The sequence below is a fragment of the Lepidochelys olivacea genome (genome assembly GCF_965140295.1).
Source record: "Lepidochelys olivacea isolate rLepOli2 genome assembly, chromosome: 7".
NCBI lineage: Eukaryota > Metazoa > Chordata > Testudines > Cheloniidae > Lepidochelys > Lepidochelys olivacea.
In genome coordinates, this window is record NC_140417.1 from 32,400,311 (window position 1) to 32,423,326 (window position 23,016).

Genomic DNA, 23,016 nt, shown 5'->3' on the forward strand with positions numbered 1-23,016 from the left:
TCACTCACTTCCCCCCACGCACTGCCTCAGAACACTACATACTCAGTCCCCCTAGACATTAACACAATGCTCCAGCATGGCAGGACCACACCACAGACAGAGGTGGATTAAGGTTTCGTGGTGCCCTGAGCCAGAGCAAGTAGGGGGCCCACTCCCCATAGCTTCTGCCTGTGGTCCCGTTCCTGTTCCACCTGTGGCTCTGCCCACAGCCTCACATCTTGTGCCCTGTCCAGTCCCCCCCGTGGTGCCCACTCCCCCCTTCGGCTCAGCCGCTGTAAGTGCTGTCTACCCTCCACCCCCGCTAGGGCCACAGCAGGAAGTGAGAGCTACCCCCAGCCCAGAGGCCACAGCAGGGAACCAGAGCTCCTCCAGTCCTGGGGCCGCAGCCAGGGTGAGGATGCTATGTCTTCTCCTGCCCTGCCCGGCACTGCGACTCACCCAGCCCCACCTCAGTGCTTGTCTGCTGGGGGTGGGGCTCCCCAATTGGCCAGGGCCCCTGGGCAGGGGTGCTATGGGCCCATTGGCTAATTTGCCACTGCACAGACCCACAACCTCTTACAAATCAACATTTATTGTAAAACTGACTTCTACTCCCTTCAGACACCCCAAAATTCCAGGGGCGCTCTGGGCTGTGTCCTACATCTCCCACAACCTCCTGCCTGGGGCAGGGGACACTGGCTGCCATTCCATACAGCTCCCCGCCATGTGGATCGGGGACCCAAAACCATCACACCAAAGTTCAGACCCAAACCAACTCTCACAAACCCCAAGATCCAAGCCAGCTTCCTGAATCGCAAACCCACGAGGGGCGGGGAGGAGGGGCAAGACAAATTATGCAGCACAAGGGGTCAAATGGAGGAAGCCGAGCCCATCAACAGAGAAAGATTGCCCAGAGCCATCCAGTTGCACTAGGCACAGGTAAGTTACTTCCTTTACCCTCTTTTATGCAGGGGGAAAAAGAGGCAAAGGGAGTGGCTTGGCGGAGGTGACACACAGAGAATCAGTGACCGAGCCACTAAGAGAACCCAGGAGTCCTGGCTCCCAGTCTCTTACTCTAAACCTGATTCCTCTTTCACTGCAAGGAGCAGAAGCCAGGGACAGGAACACAGGAGGCTCCCTCTCAGCCCTTCCCAGAGCCAGCAATAAAACCCACAAGTCCTGACTCCCAATCCAGCCAACTAGACTTCATTCCCCTCCCAGAGCCAGGGAGAGGAACGCAGGAGTCCTGGCTCCCATCCTCACCCCAAGGTCTCTTCAAACCATTAGCTACAAGCATCTTCGATGATCTCCAGCAGGGGGGCCTCCCCTCGTTTACTGTCCACTAGCAGCTGCGAGGGGCTGTGGACCAGCACGTCTGGGTCCCTGAAAGCTCCTTTCTGGAAGACCACGGCTCCATCCAGCACCATGAGCCCATGATGGCGGCAAAGCTCTGCCATCTCCTCAGGACCGTCCACTGCCAGAAGCCGGGCGAGCCAGGTCAGGGGGCAGCGACAGTTCCTGGTACTGAAGCCGTGGCTAAAGGTGAGCAGTGCCAGGCGCCGGGCAGGGCCCAGGTGCCGATGGAGGGCGCAAATCGGCAGGTAGGGCAGGGCCTGCACCAGGCGGAAAAACCGTGCCCAGTTGCGCTCCAGGTAAGCCTGGTTGACAGCCAGCGCTGTGCGGAGTTCGGGGGAGGCCCGGACAGGGTCTGGGAGCTGCAGGACCTGGCGCAGGGCTTCCGGAAAGCCTAGGGTGGAAAAGGGGCAAATCAGAGCAGCACCCCCTGCTGATCCCCCCATGGCTACTTATTGCAGCACAGCACCCCCTGCTGAGCTCCCCCCCACTCCCTGCAGCACAGGGCCCCTACTGAGATCCCCCATCCTGCTCCCTGCTGCACAGCACCCCTCCCTGACCGCATGCCTCTCTCCCTGTCATCTGGCTCCCTATGAGCCCCTTGCACCATTCTCTTCAGTCCAGCACCCCCTACTGAGCCCTCTGTGCCACCCCATGCAGCACAAGGAGCCCGCACTTCTCCCCGCAGCACAGTGCCCCATACTAAGCCCCTGCCCCCTCTCTGCAGCCCAGCATCACCCACTGATCTATCCATATTGCTCCCTGCAGCACAGCATCGCACTGGGGTCAGCACTGACTGCCATTGGAGAGTGCCCCCTACTGAGCCCCTGACCTTGATCTCTGTGGCACAGTGCTCTCTACTGAGCCACCACGCTATTCCTTGCGTCACAATACCCCCTGCTGAGCAACACGTCCCACTCTCTGCAGCACAGCACCCCCTACTGACCAATGAATGCAGCACAGCACCCCCTACTGAGCAACCAGCCCTGCGCTCTGCAGCACAGCGCCCCCTACTAACCCCCTCCCACTCCCTGCAGCACAGCACCCCCCCCCAAACCTCCCCCCACTTCTGCTTGCAGCAGTGACCCCCACTGACTCCCTCCTGCTTCTTGCAGCACAGCACCTCCCAGTGCTTCTCACCCAGGTTGTAGAGGAGGAAAAGGGCCTGGAAGGCCGGCTCCCCGTGGTGACAGCTGTCCCGGTAACAGCGCCGCAGCCAGCTGAAGCACTCCTGGAGCTGGGTGCAGTGGAGGTGGGGGTCGAAGCGGGCAGGGGGTTCCCGGCACAGCTGGTAGCCGGCATGGAGCAGGTAGCCCAGTGATCGCTCCAGCAGGGCCACGCATGGAGCCCCTCGCAGCTGCTGCAGCGTGGCATCCTGGTGCACAGCACGCAACCGGTCGGAGATGAAAGCATGAACCTCAGCTGGGGGCAGGTCGGCTCGCGGAGCCACCTGGCCCAGCAGATAGTGCACAGTGGCCAGCAGCACTGGGGCAGGGCGCAGCTCCTGGGGCTGGGGCAACTCCTTGCCTGCAGCTGGACGGGAATACTCCTTCACCACACGGGCAGGGTCACCCTGCCGCGTCCCCTCCCTCAGCTCCAGCCGGTGCAAGCGGCCCTGGCGCTCCCGCTGTGCCAGCTCACCCAGCGGGCACATCCCAGGGCATGTGCCCACTGGGAACTCATCTGCACCCCCCATTGGGCAGGCACCTGCAGCAGAGACAGAGAGTGTGAGGATCTGGGCAGGGGGGCTGTTGGGGGCCCCCACAGCATGTGGGGCGAGATGAGGAGGATCAGGCCCTCCCTGTGGGGACTCTGAGGAGGGGCAGGTCTGAGGTAAAGGCCTCTCCTTGTGGGGCCTGGGAGGTGGGTGATCTGAACTACACCTCTGGTGGGGCGCCTAGGAGGAGACCTGGGGGTCACGGCTGCCCCTGTGGGAGAACTGGACCAATCCCAGCCGCCCTGCAAAATTATATCCTCCCCCCACACACCTGCCCAAAGCCAGGGATAAAACCCAGGAGTCCTGACCCCCAGACCCCCCACTCTCCTCCCCGCTCTGAGGAAAGAGCCCAATCGCCCCTCCCCCCAACCAAGGAACCGTCCCTGGGTCCCACAATGCCCAACCCGCCCCGCAGCTTGCAATTCTCCCACAATGCACTGCGCCAGAGGCGGCTTCCTCCCTGCACCGGCAAACGGCCCGTCATCATCATGTGATATCATCATCCAATCCCAGCCGTGCAGGGCTCCGGGCGGGGAATGCTGCTGTCTAGTCCCTGAGAAGGCGGCGGGGGGGACGGCGCAGTAAAGACCTGGGTTCTATCCCTGGCTCTGGGGGGTGGGCTGTGAGCCAGGACTCCTGGGTTCTATTCCCAGCTCTCCCTTTGGCTCCCCTCTTGACACCGGGAGGGAGTTCTTTTGCCCTCTTTGTGCCTCAGTTGTTCCCACCCAAGTTGGCAGCTGTGCGCTTTGTTTCCTTGCTGCTTGCAAAGTGCTTTGCAATTGTGAGCAGGGAAGGGAACTCCTGGAGCTCCTTCCCCAGCCATCAGGGCAACGGGACCACATCCCTTCCAGAAGAGGAACCTAGGAAGTACCATGCCCGGGGGCCCATTTAGCCTGGTATCCTATCTCCCAGAGCAGCCGGTCCCAGCTGCTTGAAAGGCAGGCGAAGGAGCCCTTCAGTAATGACATAAGTGGATCACAGGGGCAGATTCCTCCTGACCCCCCATTAGTCAGGAGTGAGCTCTTGCCCTGAAGCATGAGGATTTCAGCCTCTTCCCAAAAACTAGGGGACATTTTACTCTTTGCTCTGGATGTTCTCATTATTCAGATCAACATCCAATTCTAGTCTGAATCCCTCTAATTTGGCTTCAATGAGACCTTGTGGCAATGAGTCCCACAGGCGGTGTGGAGACATTGTATGATCAGACCCACATTCCCTAACTCTGATCAGAATTCAGTTCAGCCCCCAAGAAAGCCATAAAGCCAGGTTGCAGCTACACACCAGGACACTGAAGAACCAGGGAGATTTCTCTCCATTGACCCACACCCTCCCCAGCCGAACTTTCTCAGACACATGAGGGGTGGGAAATTTACAGGCAAAATACATTTAACACGCAGAATCAAGACTCCTGGATTCTATTCCTGGCTTTGGGAGGGGACTGGGGACTAGTGGTTAGAGTAACAGGGTCAGGACTCCTGGGTTCTATTCCCAGCTTTGGGAGCAGAGTGTGGTCTAAAGGGGGCTGGGAGTCAGGCTTCCTAGGTTCTTTTTCCAGGTTTGGGAATAGAGTGGGATCCAATGGGTTGGGAGGAGGCCAGAGAATCTGGTCTCCTGGGTTCTATTTCCAGTTCTTGGAGCGGGGAGGGGGGGGTTGGGGGGGACGAGACAGGACTCCTGAGTTTTTTATTCAATTTAAAGAGAATCCAACAGACAGCAGCTCTCCAGAACTGTCAGCTCTCCCTGACTCGGAGGAGTCCATCAGAGTAGTTACAAGCCTCAGAAACATTAAAGGATGTACCCTGCCAGTACTCTGCAACTGAGGCACAGAGATGGGAAGTGACTTGCCCAAGGTCACACCCTGAGTCTGTGACAGCACCAGAAATCAAATCCAGGTCTCTGGAGTCCCAGCCCTGGGACCTTAACCACCAGACCTCATAGAAAGGCTCTATCCAATACTTTTCTATGGTAGTCATAGTTGAGAGCCATTAGGAAGGGGACTGAACTCAGGCTCTTCAATGCAATCAGCACAGGCCTCTACCAGATAAGCCACAAGAGAAATGCCATTAGTTGGCAGCAGCGGTAGTAGGCTCTTATCCATTGTGCAGACCAGGTAAAACACAGAGAACCTGGTCATTATGCAAGCAAGGCTGTGAGGCAGAAAGCCCTAAGGATTCCCCCAACAGTTAAGATTACAAATTAAAAATGCCCCCGGAGTAAATAATTCACCCTCTTCTCTTCTTCTCCCAAAACAACAAGACATGCCCCACCCAACATTTCCCCATCTCTGGGTGAGGCTCACCTGCTTCTCTGAACTGAGAGCTGTATTTGATGGGTAGCTAAAGGGATGCAAGATGGAGGACCATGTATTTATAGATTAAGTCCTGCCCAGAGGCAGGATTTACCTGTGGGTGTGTGTGGGGCTAAGAGCTTTACATATAGATGAGAGCCACTAGGCTAGTTCTGGATTGACTGAGGAAGGAGAGTAGAGCTAGTCAGGTAGCAAATCTATATGACCTGGATGAGTGGGGATACAAAGAGTTCCTGGAATAAGAGGAAATGGTGAACCTTGGTATGGCAGGAGGAGCAAAGGGGTCACATAAAGGCCCTGGTTTGTGGGAAATGGAGGGCACACAGAATCCCTGGCATAGGGGAGAGAGGGGAATGGAGGGCATGCACATATTCTGGCCTGGGAGAAAGGAAAAGGGGGGCACACAGAGCACCTGGTATGGGGAGAGGGGTGGGGGGAATCACCATGAGTCATTGAAATAGAGGGCTGTGACCCAAAGACCACTTGATGCCAACTAGCAGAGGGTACAGTGATACATAAGGGTACAAGGATCCCCAGAGTTCACCAGAAAGGTCATGGAAGGTCTCTACTAGAAGCCTGCGTCACACTGATTGTCAAAATAATTGTGAGCTGGATGTATGGAAAACATGAGGAGTTGTGGCTATGCTGAAAATTGTGTTCTCTAGGCCTTGTAGTTAAAGGCAAGGCACTCAAAGCTGTGTGGGAGGCACCTATCTTCCCTGGTTGGGCCATTGTGTGTGCCCCAGGAGAAGTCTGCCAATGCACTGAGTCCAATGAAGAGCTCCTGCAGTCTTCAGAAGGAAATTAACAGGAAGAGGGAAATGGGGGGTGCAGGACGGACCCTGTTTTCAGGAAAAGCTCAAAGGTTTAGTCTGGTATTTCTGGGGTGCAATGAGAAGCCCTGGCATCCCACAATCTGCAAAGACAGACTGCCAGTGGGCTTGAGCTTATGAAAGGGGGATCTCAGCCATGCTGGCTGAAAAGGCTGGGAAAAGGACTTGGGGCAAGCCGTCCTGCAGGAGAGGGGCAACGTCTTGTGAGTTAAGTAAGTCTAGGCATGTGATTATTTTGTTTTCTGTGTAACTGAGATGGTTTCCAATATTCTTCCTGTCCCTCATTTGAGTCTCTCCTCTGCTAATAAAGGTGGTTTGTTTTCACTCTGACTGGCTAAGTGCTGGATGTTCAGCGGAGCAGGGAGCCGGAGCTGACTCTTGGAAGTTGCTGTGTGCTGCTCCCGCGGGCATGGCAAAGCTGAGTGCACCCAGTGGGTCAGGGCCTGGGTGCTCCAGGGCGACAGGTGGAGGAGCTGGGGGTCAGTGTGCACCTGGGGCTGAGCTGTAGAGAGGGGGAGGCTGGGCTTGTGTTGCCAGAGGCGGGGGGCTGCTCCACAGCAGGCACAGACAAGACCCCCTCAGGCGAAGGGCAGGTGGCAGGGAGGTGCCTTGCAGCCTTGGGAGGGCGGTGCCCAGAGAGCTGTGGGGAAAACGGAGGGCAAAGAGCCCTTCTCCGCTAGTCCCCATTACCCAAGCAGCCTCATGTCCACACCGGTTCGTTATTGACAGAAGCCTGCTACAGAATGGCCTGCAAGCCTTGTGGTTATAGATTCTGGGTTGTTGTTGTTGCAGGGTCTCTTGCAATCACTGCCCTGTCCGATTGTGCCTCTAGGGGAAAGCCTGAGGGTTAAATCCTGACCCTGCTTTCAGGGGGAAGAGGAGAGGGTACCAGCCCCACAGGACTGATGCAGGGCCCCCTGCTAAGGACAGAGCCCTGGCCACATCCTGGGCTCCGCCAATAGCCCCCTGTGGGCTCCAGTGCTGCTGTGAGAATGAGCCAGCAGCAGTCCCACTTCAGGCTTTCACACCAGTCACCCCATGCAGCTGAGTGGGGGAGGACAGGTGGTGCAGGTCATGCCCACATGCAGCAAGAAAGCAGGACCACAGGAGTTCCTCTGTATTCCATTCTCCTCTCCTCCCTTCCTGCTATAGGTTCCTCCATCCCTTTAGTGTGTTGGCCTTGTCACCTACTAGTGGCTGCAACACCGAGGATAAAAGACCTGCTGCTGTCTGAGGGAAGAGCCTTGCTCAGCTCACGTGGGAGAAGCCGAGCCCTTTGACCATTACATTCCCATGTTCAAGTCCCAGGACTCCTGTGGTCTATGCCCAGCTCTGAGAGGGGAGGGGGAACTGGGAGTCAGGCCCCCTGGCTTTTATTCTATGCTCTGGGATGGGAGTGAGGTCTAGAAAACTAGAACAAGAGGGACTGCTGGATTCTATTCCCAGCTTTGCCACCAGTTTCCTATATGACTTTCGGCAAGTCATGTCTCTGTGCCTCAATTTCTGCAAAGTGGGGGTGCTGACCTCTCCCTCTGTGGTTGTGGGGGCTCCAGGGCTTGTTCATCTTTGCAAAGAGCTGGAGCTTCCTGCCCAATGACGATTCAAAGCACAAGCCAAGGCAGCAGAAGAATCACCCACTGTCTGGAGAAGTGCTGTAGACACAAACATCTTTAGTAGTGCAGAGAGAGATTTCCCCCCTTCACCATACAGCCCTGTGTTAAAGCAAACCATGGAGGCTGTGTGAGTGGTGTGTTTCTAGCCAGGACCTGTAGTCCTGCTTCTGAGCCCGGGCGGGGGGACATGAGAGAAAGGCCATAGCTAAGTCACCAGTATGAGAATGCATTGGCCCTAGATCTCTTTGGAAAGGCAGCTAGGGGTTTAGATCTCAGCTCAGCCCCATGTCCTGGTGGCAGGGAGGGGACTTAGATCCTGGCTCATGGCTGAAGATGGGTCAGATGCAGCTGGACCAGCTCTTCGGCCCGATGTAGATACTCGGCTGTCTTCTTTTTCACCGCTTCCCGGCGGGCAGGATCGGGGTCTCCTGGGCAAGGAGAGGGGAAACGCACAGATGTGCCCATGACCGTAAGCAAAGAGCTGGCTCCCTGCACTGAGCTATGGTGCTAGCCCACTCCTCCCTGCAGTGAAATGTATGACACTGAGGGCTTGTCTTCAGCTGCAGAATTAATGCAAGTGCAGAGGTGGTTTGAACTCAGGCTGGCCAGCCCCGGAGGGGGTTTAGGCTAAAACTCCAGGGAGTGAATCTCACCAGCTGCTAGCACGACAACAGTCCAGGGTGACTGCAAGCTAGTGCTGCTCGACGGCAGCTAATCTTTCAGTGCCTTCCCCCAATTCCTCCCCGTCTATGTGCCTGCAAAGGACAGACAGGTTCTCCCCCAATTCACTAGAAAAGGATGAGAGCCACTCAGCTCACTGTGGTAATAAGAACTATGGGATGCCCCCTCCCCCCCCGAAATCTTAGCAGCTCCCAGGAGTGGGGCAGACACATCAGCTGAGACGAGGCTAACAATTTGCATGCAATCCTAGAGTTAACTCTGCAGGAGACATTGTCTTGGCATGCTGCCAGCTGGTCCCAAGGGACTGGTGCATAATCTGGGCTGAGGACCAGGGATTTCAGGACCAATACCCACACCTCCAATCTCGGTGAAATCTCGAGAAAGCAGCTGTGGGTTTGTTCTCTACGCTGGCTTGTTTGGCCACAACAGGCCAGATTAAACGTGGGAGGATCCCACTGCTGTTAGGTAGCCTGAGTTAATTTGCAACCCTCCCATGGAAATAAAAGCCCCCCCCCCCCCCAAGAATCAGGGAAGGGCAAAAAGCCACAGCAAAATCTGTGCTTAAGACTGAGAGGAAGGGCAGCCCTGGCAAAGGGACATAGGATCAATCTCACACCCTGGGTAACCTTGATGTTGGGTGGCTCTTCCTTGCTCCTGACAGCAGGCTGAGGGTGGCTGGCTCATTGGCAATACCCAGCTGCAGCTGGGAAGCTCTTTGTGGCAGGGACGGGCTGTTCCATGTTTGTGCAGCACCTAGCACACCAGGGTCCCGCACCAGGACTGGGGTGGCCAGGTGCAGCCGCACTCGTGGTTACTGGTCAGGAGAAGGGAGGCCCACCCTGAACTCCAGGGCCTTTCCGTTTGTCTGGCTGGAATGTGGAAACGTATGAAAACTGCCTCCAACCACTTCCAGAATCTCCGGAAATGGTCAAGGTGCCAGCACCCTGCGGCTCTGGGGACAAGGAGCAAACCCCCATTTCCCCTAGAAATTGGTTCACTTGGTGCTGCAGGCAGAGGCTCACTGGCGCCGCCTGCTGCTGTCTGCACCTATCACAGGCAGCAGCTCACCAGGGGGCCCTATACTTTGTTGCTCAGGCAGGCCAAGCTCTGTGTGTTACCCAACTTCTTAAGTGCTAATGGAGGATTGGATGGTGAGGGGTCCAGCTGGGGGTGGAGGGGCGGTAAGGGTCGAAGGCCCTGTCTGGGCAGGGGGCTGGACACAGCCGGGGCAAACGAGGGGCTGGCCAGCAATGGGGCGGGGCCGCTGGCTATACAGCTTGGCCTACCTACACCATGAAGGATGCAATGTTCCAGTAATGACAGCGCTGGCCCAGGCCAATCCCTGGATTGACTCTCATCCCCTCATGTCCCTGTAGGTGAGCAGGTTGGCTGTTGGTTTTCCGCTGTGACGTGGGGAGGGTTGTTCCACCTCAGCTTGTGAGAGCTGCCCCAAGTCCCTGCTTGGGGTGATTTAGGATCCTCCCCGCCCCCCATAGAGAGGGGACCAAGCACGGCCTGATGGAATCAAGGCCTGTGACTCTGCTCTGTGGGGGCAGAAATCGATGGAGGTGTGACACCGCTGATGGGAGGGAGGGTTCCAAATGCAGACACTAATGGGCAGGGGGCTAATAGCTGCTGTGACACACAGACATATCTGGGAGAGTAGGGGAGGGAGCTGGGAGTCAGAACTCCTGGTTTTGATGCCAGGCTCTAGGAGAGGAGTGGAGTCCAGTGGTTAAAGCAACGGGCAGGGGGCCAGGACTCCTGCATTTTGCTCTGGCTGTGCTGCAGACTCCATGCCATGCCTTGTGGGGGATGTCACTTTCCCCTCTATGCTAAGGACGGTACTGGTTTATCAATGAGGTCAGACCAAATGGTTCCCCCACCCCTCCAAGTACCTTGCACCCCCTTCAGCAGGATGTCCACCCCATTGCGGTAGCCACAGAGGGCCCCTGCGTAGTCTTTGGCTGCTTCTCGCTTCAAGGCCAGCGTGATCTCCTCAGTGGCCACTGCCAGGTAGCCTCCAGGGTCCAGTCCCTGTATTGCCTCCTGCTCCGCAGGCTGAGAGATCTGCAGGTCCCACAGGGCATCAGCCGCCAGCTCAATGTCCTGGCCGGGGAGCAGCTCTGATCCCAGGGCCAACGTGGCCCCCTGGGAAAGGCTGGCTGAGCATTGCTCTGAAAGCACAAAGTGTGTGTGTGGGGGAGGCATGTTAAAAGGTAGCAGGGACCCCCTGCCTGCTTCATGAGACTGAAACCCTCCATTCCCCCCCTCCCACTATGGGGAGCACCAGGCAAGCTTCCCACCCCCACATCCTCCACGTGGCCTGAGCCCGCCCAGCTCCCAGAGAAGAAAGCCTCCATGTCCCACTCCCCTGAGCCAGCCAGTGCCCCAATCCTGGGCTTGGATCAGAGCTGGCATCCCCTAGAGATGACCCAGACCCATCTAACCCCCTCCTACCTTCCTTGATGAATGGGTCAAAGAGGGCCAAGTCCTGGTCAGACAGGGGGCCGCGGAGAGGCGACCCGCTCTCCTTCTCCTCCTCCCCCACAGAGGCAAAGAGCAGGTCCAGGTCCTCCTCTGATTTAGCAGCCAGTGCAGGGTCCCCTGATCCAGGCAAGAAGCACAGGAGAAAGTGTGGGTGTCTGAATTGAACCCCACCCTGAGAAGCCAGCCTGCCTACCTGCCCAGGGAGCAGCCCCACCATTAGCTGAGGGTCTGGTGCTCAAGGCCTCAGTTTCCCCATCTGTACAACCAGGAGAATCACCCCGTTTGTCTGTGAGCTCTTTGGGGCAGGGACAGCCTCTCGCCACTGTAATACTACTACTAATGCACCCACCACAATGGGACCACAGGCTTGGCTGGGGCCTCTAGATGCTACTGTCTGATTAATAATAAAGCACACACCCTAATGGGGCCTGTGGGCACTACCCTACTACGACTAATAATGTGCATGCTATAATGGGGTGCAAATCTCAAGCTGGTTTCTAGATGCTACTGTAATGCTACTAATACACAACAGAATGAGGCCCTGATCTCAGCTGGGGCCTCTGGCTGGGACCATAATACACACACTATAATAAGGGCCCAATATTGGATGGGGCCTGTACATGTTACCATAATATTACTAATAATGCACACCCATAATGGGGCCCAGATCACAGCTGGGGTCTCTAGATGCTATTCTACTATGACTGTGTACCTCAGAGTGGGATCCCAATCTTGGTCAGGGCCTCTGTGTTCTGTACTCTACTGTATTCCACCATAATGGAGCCTCTAGGTACCACCATCACATGAATAGTGCTGCTAAGTGCATCTAGGCTGGGCCAGCTGAAGAGCCTCTGCCCGAGGCAGGATAGAGCCTGGGATCCAACAATCTTCACTGGCGAAAGTGATGCCTTTCATTATAGGCTCAGGCCCCTGAGCTGCCTCTTGTCCAGTCCCTCCCTGGTGCTGGGCTGTGACTACAGCTCTTTGTTCCCCGCTCCTGACTCGCCTGCTGTAGCAGCAGAATCCTCCCTCACTCCCCAACCTACGAACTACATGATGCATCATCCCCCGTCCCCCCCTGAATCAGCTGAATGTCATGTGCTCATGGTGCATTGTCCCCTAATCCTGCTCCCTGGCCTGCAGAGAAGAGGAGGCCTAGGATTCTGAAGCACCTGCTGCCCCAATCAGAGCCATGGATAGTCAGTGCCTTTGGAAGCCAAGCCCTTGGCAAGGACAAAGTCCTTCACGGAGATCAAGGCTGCGATTTGTAAAAGGTGTTAAATGCCAAAATCCTCTGGGAGTTGGGGACCTAATTCCCAATCGCAGCCTCCCTACTAGGGAGTGGCTCTTAGCAATTGCACTTGAGACAGCTGATCACTGGGCTGGTCAGTTTCACATATACGGAGATGCAGCATGGGCCAATAGCTAGGGAACAAGGCTGGGCCTCAGGACTCCTGGGGTCTATTCCCAGCTCTGCCACCGACCTGCTGGGTGACCTTTGACAAGTCCCTTCACCTCTCTGTGCCTCTGTTTCCCACCCTTTGTCTATTTAGAGTGTGAGCTCTTCTGGGCTGGGACCATGTAACACAAGGAGCCCTGAGCTCAGCTGGAGCCTGTAGGTACCACCGCAATACTGGTGAGAATGTGCGCATCATAATGGGGCTCTAATATGGAGGGGTCCTCCAGGACCAACCTTAATACTCCTGCTAAGGTGCACCCCATAATGGGGTCCCTTCATGCTCCCACAATATAAATAAGAGTTGCTTAAATCTTTGCTCTGAAACGCAGCTGGCAAGTTTCCCTTCCTGCTCCCCCTGCCATAAGCACAAGGTTGGTCTGTTTGGTTAGCCAGGGTCAGGTTTAAATGGGAAAAAGGTTCCTGAACGTCACAGATCACCAACACAACATTTAATGGCACAATAATGTTTTTGCCCCTCTGTTGTGCCTTTCCGCTGTGGAAGTCAAGAACTTTGCCCATAGCAATTAATTAACCCTTCGCAGTCCTGCTGAGAGGCTGGTCAATATAACTATCCCCAATTTGCAGACTGAGGAAGAGCAGCACAGACAGGGGAAGCAATTTGTCCACGGTCACACCACGAGTCTGTGGCAGGGCCTGAGACTGAACCCAGAAAACCCAGCTTTTGTCACTCGGTCAGACTCCCCTGCTCCCAGAGCTGGGGATAGAACCCGGTCGCCCTGCTGTAACCCACAAAACCAATAGCAAGAATCTCGTACCTGTCTCCTCTCCTTCGTCTTCCCTGTTATGCTCCTCCCCTGCTACTCCCACAGCTCCCCGGGGCACTGGGCTCTGTGGCTCCGTCTGCTCCCTTCGGTGCGGTTCTGGCTCCCCCTCAGGCTCCAGGCTCGGACGTCCCAGCTCTGCCACAGATCTCCGAGCATCATCCCCAGCATCTGTGCCCTCCTGTGGCACTGGGATCAGAGGGGGTGGCAGGATGCGTAGGTCACAGGCCTCCAGGGGCCTCTTTACCTCCCCTCCCTGGAGGAAGGGAGCAGCATGGTAAAGGGGCAGCCAGGGACTAGAGTGCTAGTCTGGCCATGGGGGCAGGGATGGGGTATTAGCCCTGTCTGCTGCCAGGGGAGCAGCGCAATGATGCTTCCCAGGACATTTTGACATGCACAGTGGGGAAGATGGGCACAAATGGGGGAAGTGACCTGCCCAGAACCACATCCCAGTTCGCCACTGACCTGCTAAGGGAACCCAGGCGCCCAGATACCAGCCCCACCCCGTAACCCACCAGATCCCACATCCCTCCCAGAGCTGGGAATAGAACCCAGGAATCCTGACTCCCAGCTCCCACTGTTCTAACCCGCTAGACCAGGGGTTCTCAAACTGGGGGTTGGGACCCCTCAGGGGGTCATGAGGTTATTACATGGGGGGGGGCGGGTCGCGATCTGTCAGCCTCCACCCCAAACCCCACTTTGCCTCCAGCATTTATAACGGTGTTAAATAAACAAAAGTGTGTTTTTAATTTATATGGGGGGGGGGGGTCACACTCAGAGGCTTGCTATGTGAAAGGGATCCCCAGTACAAAAGTTTGAGAACCAGTGTACTAGACCCACTCAGTCCTGACTATCATCTTTCAGATGAGTCTCTGCTGTACACTGGGATGGGGAGAATCTCCTCAGCCCAAGCTTTTCATGGGAGGTGTAGAGCAACTGGGTGGGCCGTTGGTACTGCCATGTATGTGAGCAGCTTGATGCATCAGCAATGGACTCGGACCACTCGGTCCCTCAGCCCAGCCCTACCCCATGTACCCTGAAGAACTCCTTGAGCTGGGGGCTGTTGTTCAGCGCAGGAATGTGCACCGTGAACCTCAGCATGGCCTCAGCTGCTTTCCTGCGCTCCTCGATCACCTCGGGCTCAAAGCGGCCTGCAGGAGAGAGCTCCTATTAGCATAGGTCCTGCAGCACAACCCCCTCCCCAGACAGACCATCCACTCCACCTCTACGCCTGTGGTAGATTCCAGCCCACCCACCCCTGCCACTGTCTGGTGGGCATCCCACCTCAATTCACTTCACATGGTATGATCCACTGTGTGCCTCGGTTCTGGGAATTTGGTGCGAGCCCCCCTGCAGCATGCCCTGGCATGACCTTTCCCCTTTGGGGACACCAGCTCCAGTCTATCCCCAGGGCAGGGGACTGGCTGGTTCAGGGTGGCAGGGAATGGGCTATGGGACCTTTTCCTGCTAAGGTGCACCAGCTCTGATCCAGTCCCAGGTCCCTAGTGAATTAGGTCATTCCCATTGGAGGCCCGTTTGGTGATCTGGTTGTGAAGTGACTTGGAGGGTAGGTCCAAGCGCCCCACACCAGCAGTCTCTAGGGGTCCACTGGAGACTCAGGCTGTTGTGCCTGGGGAAATGGGAGGTGGGATGTGTGGATGGCGGGGTGGGGTCTGGGTATGTGGGAGGGGCAGTAAGGGAGCTCTGAGTCTGTGTGGGGACCTATGGGAAGTTGCAGGGTGTTGGTGGGGGGATGGGACAGGGCTGTTGGGGGAAGAGGAGGAAGGGGGCTGTGTGAAAAGAGCTGGGTGTGTGGGCAGATGTTATAGGATGTCGTGGAGCACTGTGGGGAGGAAGAAGCTGTGTGGGAGGATGCGGGAGCTACATGGGGTAGGGGGCTGTGCTGTGAGGATAGGAGGAGTTGGGCATGGGAGAGGGAGCTGTGGTGGGGGGGAAAGGTGGAGGGATGGGGAGAGCAGAGTGCATCTGCGTGTTGGGGGGAGCTCTCTCTGCCACTGCCCCTGCTCTGCGGGCACCCAGATGAATCAGGCTCCAGGGGCTGCTGAGTCCCCTACCCCTTGGGAAGCCCCTTACCGAAGACCTGGGCTTTGGGGAAGGCGGGGAACTCCTCCATGCGCCGGAAGAGGTTGCGGTGGATGTAGGACAGGTCCCCATGCAGCTTCTTGAAGTCACTGTACCGTTTCCAGACCGTGATCTGAAGGACACAAGCCCCCCAAGTGCCCCAGTTAACTAGCCACAGATGTGCTCTAACCCTGCAGCTCCCACAGACCCTTCCCTTATTCCCCAAACTGCAACCCTTCAACTCAAACCCCCAAATCCAAACCTATGGACCCAGCTCCTTCCAGGCTGAACTTTGATGTCAAACTCCTGGATTTCTGTTCCCTAAGGCCCTCCTGAATCTCACCCCCAGACTTCGGTCACTCTGCCCCTGCCCCACAACCTTTGCCATAGGACTCAAAACCCCAAGACAAAACCATCCCCAAAACTCAGCTCCACCAGACCTCAAATTTTGGGACTTTGCCCACCACTGCTGAGCAGCCGTGCATGTGGGCTAACCTGGAGTGGAGACCCCCCCAGAATTCTTTGCTCCCTCTCTTTGAGGACACAGATGGATGGATATGGATTCCTTCCCACCCTTTCTTGGCACCCCTCCCCAGCATGAGCAGATGGGTTTAAAAGAGTCACCTCCTTGACATCCTCCGGTTTCGTCTTCGAAACAAACTAAGGAGGGAAGAGACAAGGAGTCAGTAACTTCCAAGCCAGGAGGAGGAGATGGGGAGAATTAGGGTTAATGAAGGGACCAGCTGAGCGGGGCCATCAGCCAAGGATGTGGGAAATGTGGCAGCCATGGGGTGCAGTGTGGCAGGGGTCACCCCCATGGGACATGGGCAATGTGGGGCATGCCTTTGACCTGTAACATCTGCAGTGCCTAGGGCTTATGGCAGGGCCTCCCACCTGGGACGCCCCTGGGGTGTGGAGAGCTGTGGCAGGTGCTGGCCACGACACCGTCCCACGTGCGGTCTCCCGGGACCCAGGGACACAAGGCTCCCCCTGCAGGAAGCTTCCCTCTTAAAGGGGCCACAACCACGACACGGTTCGACACCCCAAAACGGAGACCCGACAGGGCCCACACGCAGCTCCCCACCTCTTAAAGCGGCTACGCACAGTGTCCTTTCCCCTGAAAAGCACCAGGGACAAGTCTCGCCCCACGGAGGCCGAGCGAGGTGCCCCCCTCTCATGGGAGTATCAGCAGCCCCTGCTGCCCAGCAGGAAGGCCCTTCCCCTTAAAGAGATCACGCGCAGCCCCCTGGGGAGGGTCCCAGGAGCTGCCCCTCACCTTGGCTGTCACTTTATACTCGGTGTAGCCCTTGGGGTGGCTCCTCGGCTCCGTGACCGTGTAATGCCGCTGGTACTCATCCTTCACCCTGCAGGCCATCACCCTCTTCCCATTGGGGCGGCGGCCCCTTTAAATACTGAACCCGCCCTCCCACACATCGGCAGCCAGCGGCCCAGCGGCTGTAACTGCCACCAGGGAGCGTGGGTTTGCCGAACAGCCACTACGCATGCGCAAGCGATGTAGGCACCTCCCCGCCCATACAACGCACACGCGGCTGGACCTCCTGTCCCCGCCCCAGCCCAGGGAGCGTGTGTAAAGTGCAAGGCTGCAGGCGAGCTGAAAAGTCAAGGGCTCTTCTGGAAAGTGTTACAGGCAGGGTAAGCGGGGAGTTGAGCTTGGAATGGGGAAAGGAATACAGAGGGGCAGACTGGCAGGGGCAAAGAGGTAATTGGGACAGCACTGGTTCTGAACCAGGGGTACACATAGCCCTGGGCGTACACCAAAGACTTCCTGCGGGTACATCAATTCGTCTAGTTATTTGCCTAGTTTTACAACAGGCTACACAAAAAGCGCTAGCCGAGTCAGTATAAGCTAAAATTTCATACAACAATTTATTTATACTGCTCTATATACTATACACTGAAAATGTAACTACAATCTTTATATTCCAATTGATTTAATTTAGAATTATTTGGTACAAATGAGAGAGTGAACAATTTCTCAGTAACAGTGTGCTGGGACACTTTTGTATTTTTGTCTGATTTTGTTAGCAAGTAGTTTTTAAGTAAAACGAAACTTGGGGTACGTAAGACAAATCAGACTCCTGAAAGGGGCAACGTTGTCTGGAAAGGCTGAGAGCCACTGGGTTACAGGGTAAGGTATAAAGGGGTGTAATGTTATACGATAGAAAGTGGAAGGTAACAGGGTAGGGCTAGGGCAGGTAAATAGAAAGTGGAGAGAAAAACGGTGTCACCCTTCTAACGCTGATGCACTTTACAAGCAGGGCAAAAAACTGGGAATAAGGTTCGAAAACTTGATGCTTCCTGGAACCTCAATCCTCATGTCCCATTCCAACTTCAACCAGGCTGCTCAAGCCCCACAGTTCAATGTTGGGGGGCAGCTTTGAGGTACATCCTTAAAGTCGAGGTCTTGCTATTGCTGTATGGACACAGCTGACCAGAGGGTATGTCTGCAGCAGCCCAGGGGTTCTCACTGCCTGAGGGACCTTGGCCAAAACAGTACCTCTCATAGCTCTGCCATCCCTTCTCCACCCCAGAGGTTGCTGCAGCATGAGGGTGAGTGGAGAGCTTGCAGAGCAAGATGAGATTAAATGCACTGGAAAGAGGTGAATTATTAAACTGTATTTGACAAAGATTAACTTTCTCAGTCACTAAAATGCAGCTGCCTCCGGGGTGGGGCACAAGAGCTGTTTTTACAGGGATCCCTCACCCAGTGCTGAGATGTAACCCCCTCTGAGGTGGGGAGCAGGGGCTGTTTATTCAGTGACTCCTTGCTTGGCTCTGAGATCCAGCCACCACTGACTGGGACAGAGGGGGCTGTTTAACAGCTCATAGTAAGAGTTAAGAACAGGAACTGAATCTCTCTCTGCTTAAAACCACAGGGGGTTCAGGATAGAGGGTGAGGGAGATCCTTGCAGACACCCACCCCGGCCTGCAACTCAGCTGAGGCTGGAAAAAAATATACCAGCATCACTAAGCCCATGTGAAAAACAGATGCTGTAGCTGGGCATCTGGAGCCACCCCTATGGGTAGTCCATCTCTCAGGGGAAGCTGGCACATTAAACCAAAACCACAAGGCAACCCACGCAGGGTCAAGGACTCCAGGCACAGCCAGGACACAGGCCACTGATTTTATTAGCGCAGGAGATGAAAAATGTGAATGAATGTTTTATACAGAGGTGGGTTGTTTTCTTTCTTTTTTGTGGGGTGAGGTGGGAAAGAGTTCCTCTCTGCCAGTACCACTCATGCACACAGTTCAGCAGGCCTTGTGCTCTAGTGATGGGGTCTCAGTTACGCCACGCCCTGCCCCGCCCCATAAATGGCTTGATCCTTCTGCTTCCCCCATCATTTTGGTCCAACTGATTGCCAGCATTAAAGGTTCAAACCCTGAAACACATGCACAAGACCCGGGTCAGGGGCACTAAGCCATGCGTCAATCCAGGGGCAGCTGGGATCTAGGCAGAGTCCAAGGAGAGTTGCTGTCCCGATGACTGACTGTTGGAGGAAAGCATGATGGGAGGGTCCATGGAAACAACAGCCACATGGTCCTGGGAACTCTGTTCAAAGCTTGGATGCAGCCCCACCCCCACTCCCGCAGCCCCCCACAAAGGAGGGGGCCAGGTCTGGGGCATGGTCAGTCCGCAGTGAAGATCCGGCTGGAAATATCATCCAGGAGCCAGTCAATCCCCGTCAGCAGGTTCTCCCCAGTGAAGGCACTGCAGGCCTGGATGCACCAGTGGTGGCTTTTGATGCTGTCTAGTTCCAAGGCCTTAAGGGAAGACAAGACGACGCTGAGTTACCTGAGTGTGCTGAGACCAAACTTGTCTTCAGCCCACATCTCCCAGCACTAGCACACCCTCCTGTCCCCGTCCTGGGGAGGGAAGGATTCGCCCCTTACTCGCAACCTGGTAAAACTGAGGCACGGAGAGGGAAAAGATGATACAGCGAGTCAGTGATAAACTGGAGACAAGTCAGGAGTCCTGGCTGCCATTCATCTGGTGTAACTCTTCTACCCCACTCCCCTTCCAGAGCTGGGAACAGAAGAGCTGACTCCCAGACTCTGACCCCCGTCCTCCAACCAACAGACCCCACTCCCTTCAGTCAATATCCCTGGTTTGCTTCAGGCCAGTGGCTCTCACCTCACGGATGGCATTGGAGGACAGTGCCCCCGGCAGGTCCTGTTTGTTGGCGAAGATGAGCAGGGTAGCTCCAGCCAGGCGCTGTGGGGAAGGAATCAAAGGGTGAGCTGCATGGTCCTGTTGTCTTGGTCCCCCATTCCTGTTAGCCCTTCAAGCACCCTCCCACCCAGTCAGCAGCCAGGCCTACCTCCTCCTCCTCTGTCCCAGACAGGGGGCTGTTTCTCAGTCCTGAGGGACCTGGCAGCAGGGAGACTGGGGTCCTCTCTGCAGCAGAGGCAGGTGCTGCCTCCAGCAGGCCAATACCAAACCAGGCACCTCAAGGACCCCAACCCAAATCCCAGCTACCTCCAGCCTAGTTCAGTCAGAAGTTGTCCCACCGACCCACAGGATACAGCCCCCTGAAGGATACTTTGTACAGCCCACTCCCTCATGCCCAAAAGATACACCCCCCTCTCCCAAAACACTTGATATAACCCATCCAATACATATAACTTTTCCCACAGGATACACCCCCCCATCCCCTCCAAGACAATTGGTACAGCCCCCCACTCCCAAATATAGATCCTCCCTTCCCCCCAGACAGATGCAGTTCCCACCTCTTCCACCAGGAGGCTCTGCAACTCCTGCTTGCAGACTTGCAGGCGCTGCTGGTCAGCGCTGTCCACCACCCAGATGAGACCGTCAGTGCTCTCAAAGTAGTTGCGCCAGTAGGAGCGCAGGGATGTCTGTCCGCCCACATCCCAAATGTTCAGCTTGAACCTGAGGAGCAGTAGAAAAAGACACAGACTGTGGAGGTAAAGGGGCAGCCAGGCAAGATCCCAGCATGCAATGGGGAACAGGCATCCTGGAGCAAGGAGGGGATGTTGCCTCTGCATCTGGCTCTGGGGAGACCAAACTTTCTTGGCTCCAAATTCCTTAAGAGCAACAGAAAGTGAGCAAGGGGCTGAGCTGGGGGGGTAGGGGGGGGCAGGGGATCTGTCAATAAAGCCTCATCTTGCTTTGGTTAAGTGAAGCCTGTGAGGGCAGAAAAACCACCCACATGATCTGAAGGGAGTTAAGCTCATGGGGAGCAGGAACTCTTAGGGGAATGCGGTGAGGGATCTGTACAGAACTTACAGTAAAGAAGACAAAACCAGCTGGAGACCAGGGTTGTTGAGATCTCTTAAGCAGGGGAATCAGCTCTCCAAGGGTGCACTATAGAATCACATAAATGTAGGGCTGGAAAGGATCTTGAGAAGTCATCAAGTCCAGCCCCCTGCACTGTGACAGGACCAAGAAAACCTAGACCATTATATTCAATTTGTGATCCATTGAAACCCCAAGATCCTTTTCCACAATGCTACCACGTATGGCTAAGGGGGTTTGAAACTAGGGTTGAGCAGAGACTGAGGGTTTACAGTGTGGGGAGGGGTGGATAATCCTGCCTTGCAGGTGGCGGGGGATCAGACTTTGGAGGGACAATCCTCTCCAGGGGATGGATGGGCTGGGCAGGTTTGGGGTCCTGTGGATGGATTAGGCACTCCGCTGGGTGCTCACCCCCGGTGCTCCAGGGTTTTGATGTTGAAGCCCAGTGTGGGTGAGATGGTGTCGATATCCTCCCCATTGAACTTCTTCAGGATGGTGGTTTTGCCAGCGTTGTCCAGGCCACTGGGGGAGGTAGGTCAAGGAGATGGGATAGCTCAGTGGTTTGAGCATTGGCCTGTTAAACCCAGGGTCGTGAATCCAATCCTTGAGGGGGCCATTTAGGGATCTGGGGCAAAAACTGGGCATTGGTCACCCTTTGAGCAGGGGGTTGGACTAGATGACCTCCTGAGGTCCCTTCCAACCCTGATATTCTATGATTCTATGACAGCTCAGAACAGGGAAAGCCACCAGGGGTGGCAATGGCTGGATCAGCTGGATGGTGGATCAGCCCATAAAAAGGAAACTCCCAGTTCGGACTAGTGCAGCCCCTTCCTCTTCCATCACCCCCTCACAGCACTTGGTACAACCCCTCAATTCACTGGATACAGCCCCCCAGGAGAGTTGGTACACCTCATCCCCAAACCCACAAAATACAGCACCCCTCCAGGACACTTGGTAGAGCGCAGATCCCAGCCCCACAGGATACACCTCCTTCCCCCAAACCCTTGGTACAACCCAGCCCCACAGGATACACCCCCAAGAACTGTTGGTACAGCCCAGCCCCACAGGATACATCCCTCCCCCCAACTCCTTGGTACAGCCGTCAGCTCCCACATCTAAAAGATAGAAACCCCCTTTATCCCGCGATGCTTGGTACAGCCCATCCTCTCCTCCTGCAAAAGGATACAGCATAAGTAGCCGCAGCTCCCGCTCCTTCTGTCGCATCTTCTTCAGAATAGTCAGCAGCCCCATCACCAGCAGTCCAGACGCCTCTTCCGCCCCGCCCGGCACCCGCTGCTCACGGACCAGCGCCCATTGGGTCCCGTCGCCGCCAATCACCGTGACGCTGATCCCCATTGGGCACATTCTCTACACCTTCCGCCCCCTTGCCGAAAACCAAAGAGGACGGATCCGGCCGCCAGGAGAGATCCTCACAACGTTAGATTTTCCGACATCGCCACCTAGGCGACGGGGCTGAAATTACAGATCCCACCCCCAGGAATCACAGAGGTGGTGGACTGTCAGGTGGATGAATCCTTAAAAGGAGCCCACAGCGTCACCTGGGGGTGGAGAATGGTATTACAGCCCCTCAAAGGGGTTCATTTACAACTGATGGGAAAGCAAGCCCGAAATGGGACAGCTGGATGGGACCCCATCTAAGCCAGGTGCCAGCCAAGCCCAAGGGGAAAGCAAGCTGCCCCCCCAAGCCAGGGGAAAATGAGAGGGGGCAGTAAGTCACTGACCCCACCCTAGATGGGGTGGGGGGAACCAGCCAAACAGCAGTGCACCCTAACAGCCAGGCTGGCTACTACTGGCCCTGACCCCACCAACTAGGCTCCTGCCATCTCTGCTGGTGGCACGAATCCCACTGCAGAAGGGAAGTTGCACTGGTGGCTTAGCCACGTCCGCTCCCAGTTTGTGTCATCACAGGTCTCCGAATCATCTTCTGCTGTTGGTGATAGAGCTAATAGCAAACAGGCCACCCTTATCAAGGCCAGGGGTTCCCACACCCCAGATCCCTTAAAACAGGGCAATGATCTCTGCTTTCACTGCTATTAACTCCTCCCAAGCCCCTAGGGATCACCCCTCCCCAACCACAGCTCAGAGCTCCTGTGCGCACTAGATTGGGGGCTAGGACCCTTGTAGGGATGCTTATTCTGCAAAGCACCCATCACTTGCATAGCTGGTAGATGATATACTATGCTTACACATTTTAGAGTAGTAGCCGTGTTAGTCTGTATCCATAAAAAGAAAAGGAGGACTTGTGGCACCTTAGAGACTAACAAATTTATTAGAGCATCAGCTTTCGTGAGCTACAGCTCACGTCATTGGATGCATCCGATGAAGTGAGCTGTAGCTCATGAAAGCTGATGCTCTAATAAATTTGTTAGTCTCTAAGGTGCCACAAGTCCTCCTTTTCTTTTTATGTTTACACATCTCA

At 55.7% G+C, this 23,016-nt stretch overlaps 3 protein-coding genes across 4 annotated transcripts; all 3 read right to left on the reverse strand.

The window, feature by feature from the left end:
- Positions 1-555: 555 nt before the first annotated feature.
- Positions 556-3,336, reverse strand: SAC3D1 (SAC3 domain containing 1). Its single transcript, XM_084633865.1, has 2 exons — positions 2,473-3,336; positions 556-1,726 (listed from the first exon to the last, which is right to left on the reverse strand). Exons 1-2 carry the CDS (start codon positions 3,026-3,028, stop codon positions 1,263-1,265), a joined length of 1,020 nt encoding a protein of 339 aa, XP_084489991.1. The 5' UTR covers positions 3,029-3,336; the 3' UTR covers positions 556-1,262.
- A 4,504-nt stretch (positions 3,337-7,840) lies between these two features.
- On the reverse strand, positions 7,841-16,782 carry SNX15 (sorting nexin 15). Of its 2 annotated transcripts, none has more exons than XM_084634628.1 (8): positions 16,574-16,782; positions 15,922-15,957; positions 15,310-15,430; positions 14,251-14,366; positions 13,210-13,471; positions 10,945-11,091; positions 10,383-10,661; positions 7,841-8,231 (listed from the first exon to the last, which is right to left on the reverse strand). In XM_084634628.1, exons 1-8 carry the CDS (start codon positions 16,670-16,672, stop codon positions 8,125-8,127), a joined length of 1,167 nt encoding a protein of 388 aa, XP_084490754.1. In that variant the 5' UTR covers positions 16,673-16,782; the 3' UTR covers positions 7,841-8,124. The 2 variants fall into 2 exon arrangements, with proteins under 2 accessions (XP_084490754.1, XP_084490753.1); XM_084634627.1 differs by having other exon boundaries at positions 14,242-14,366.
- A 1,647-nt stretch (positions 16,783-18,429) lies between these two features.
- ARL2 (ARF like GTPase 2) lies at positions 18,430-22,244 on the reverse strand. The gene is made up of 5 exons (XM_084635369.1): positions 21,763-22,244; positions 20,988-21,098; positions 20,048-20,210; positions 19,452-19,532; positions 18,430-19,081 (listed from the first exon to the last, which is right to left on the reverse strand). Exons 1-5 carry the CDS (start codon positions 21,939-21,941, stop codon positions 18,947-18,949), a joined length of 669 nt encoding a protein of 222 aa, XP_084491495.1. The 5' UTR covers positions 21,942-22,244; the 3' UTR covers positions 18,430-18,946.
- Positions 22,245-23,016: the final 772 nt, after the last annotated feature.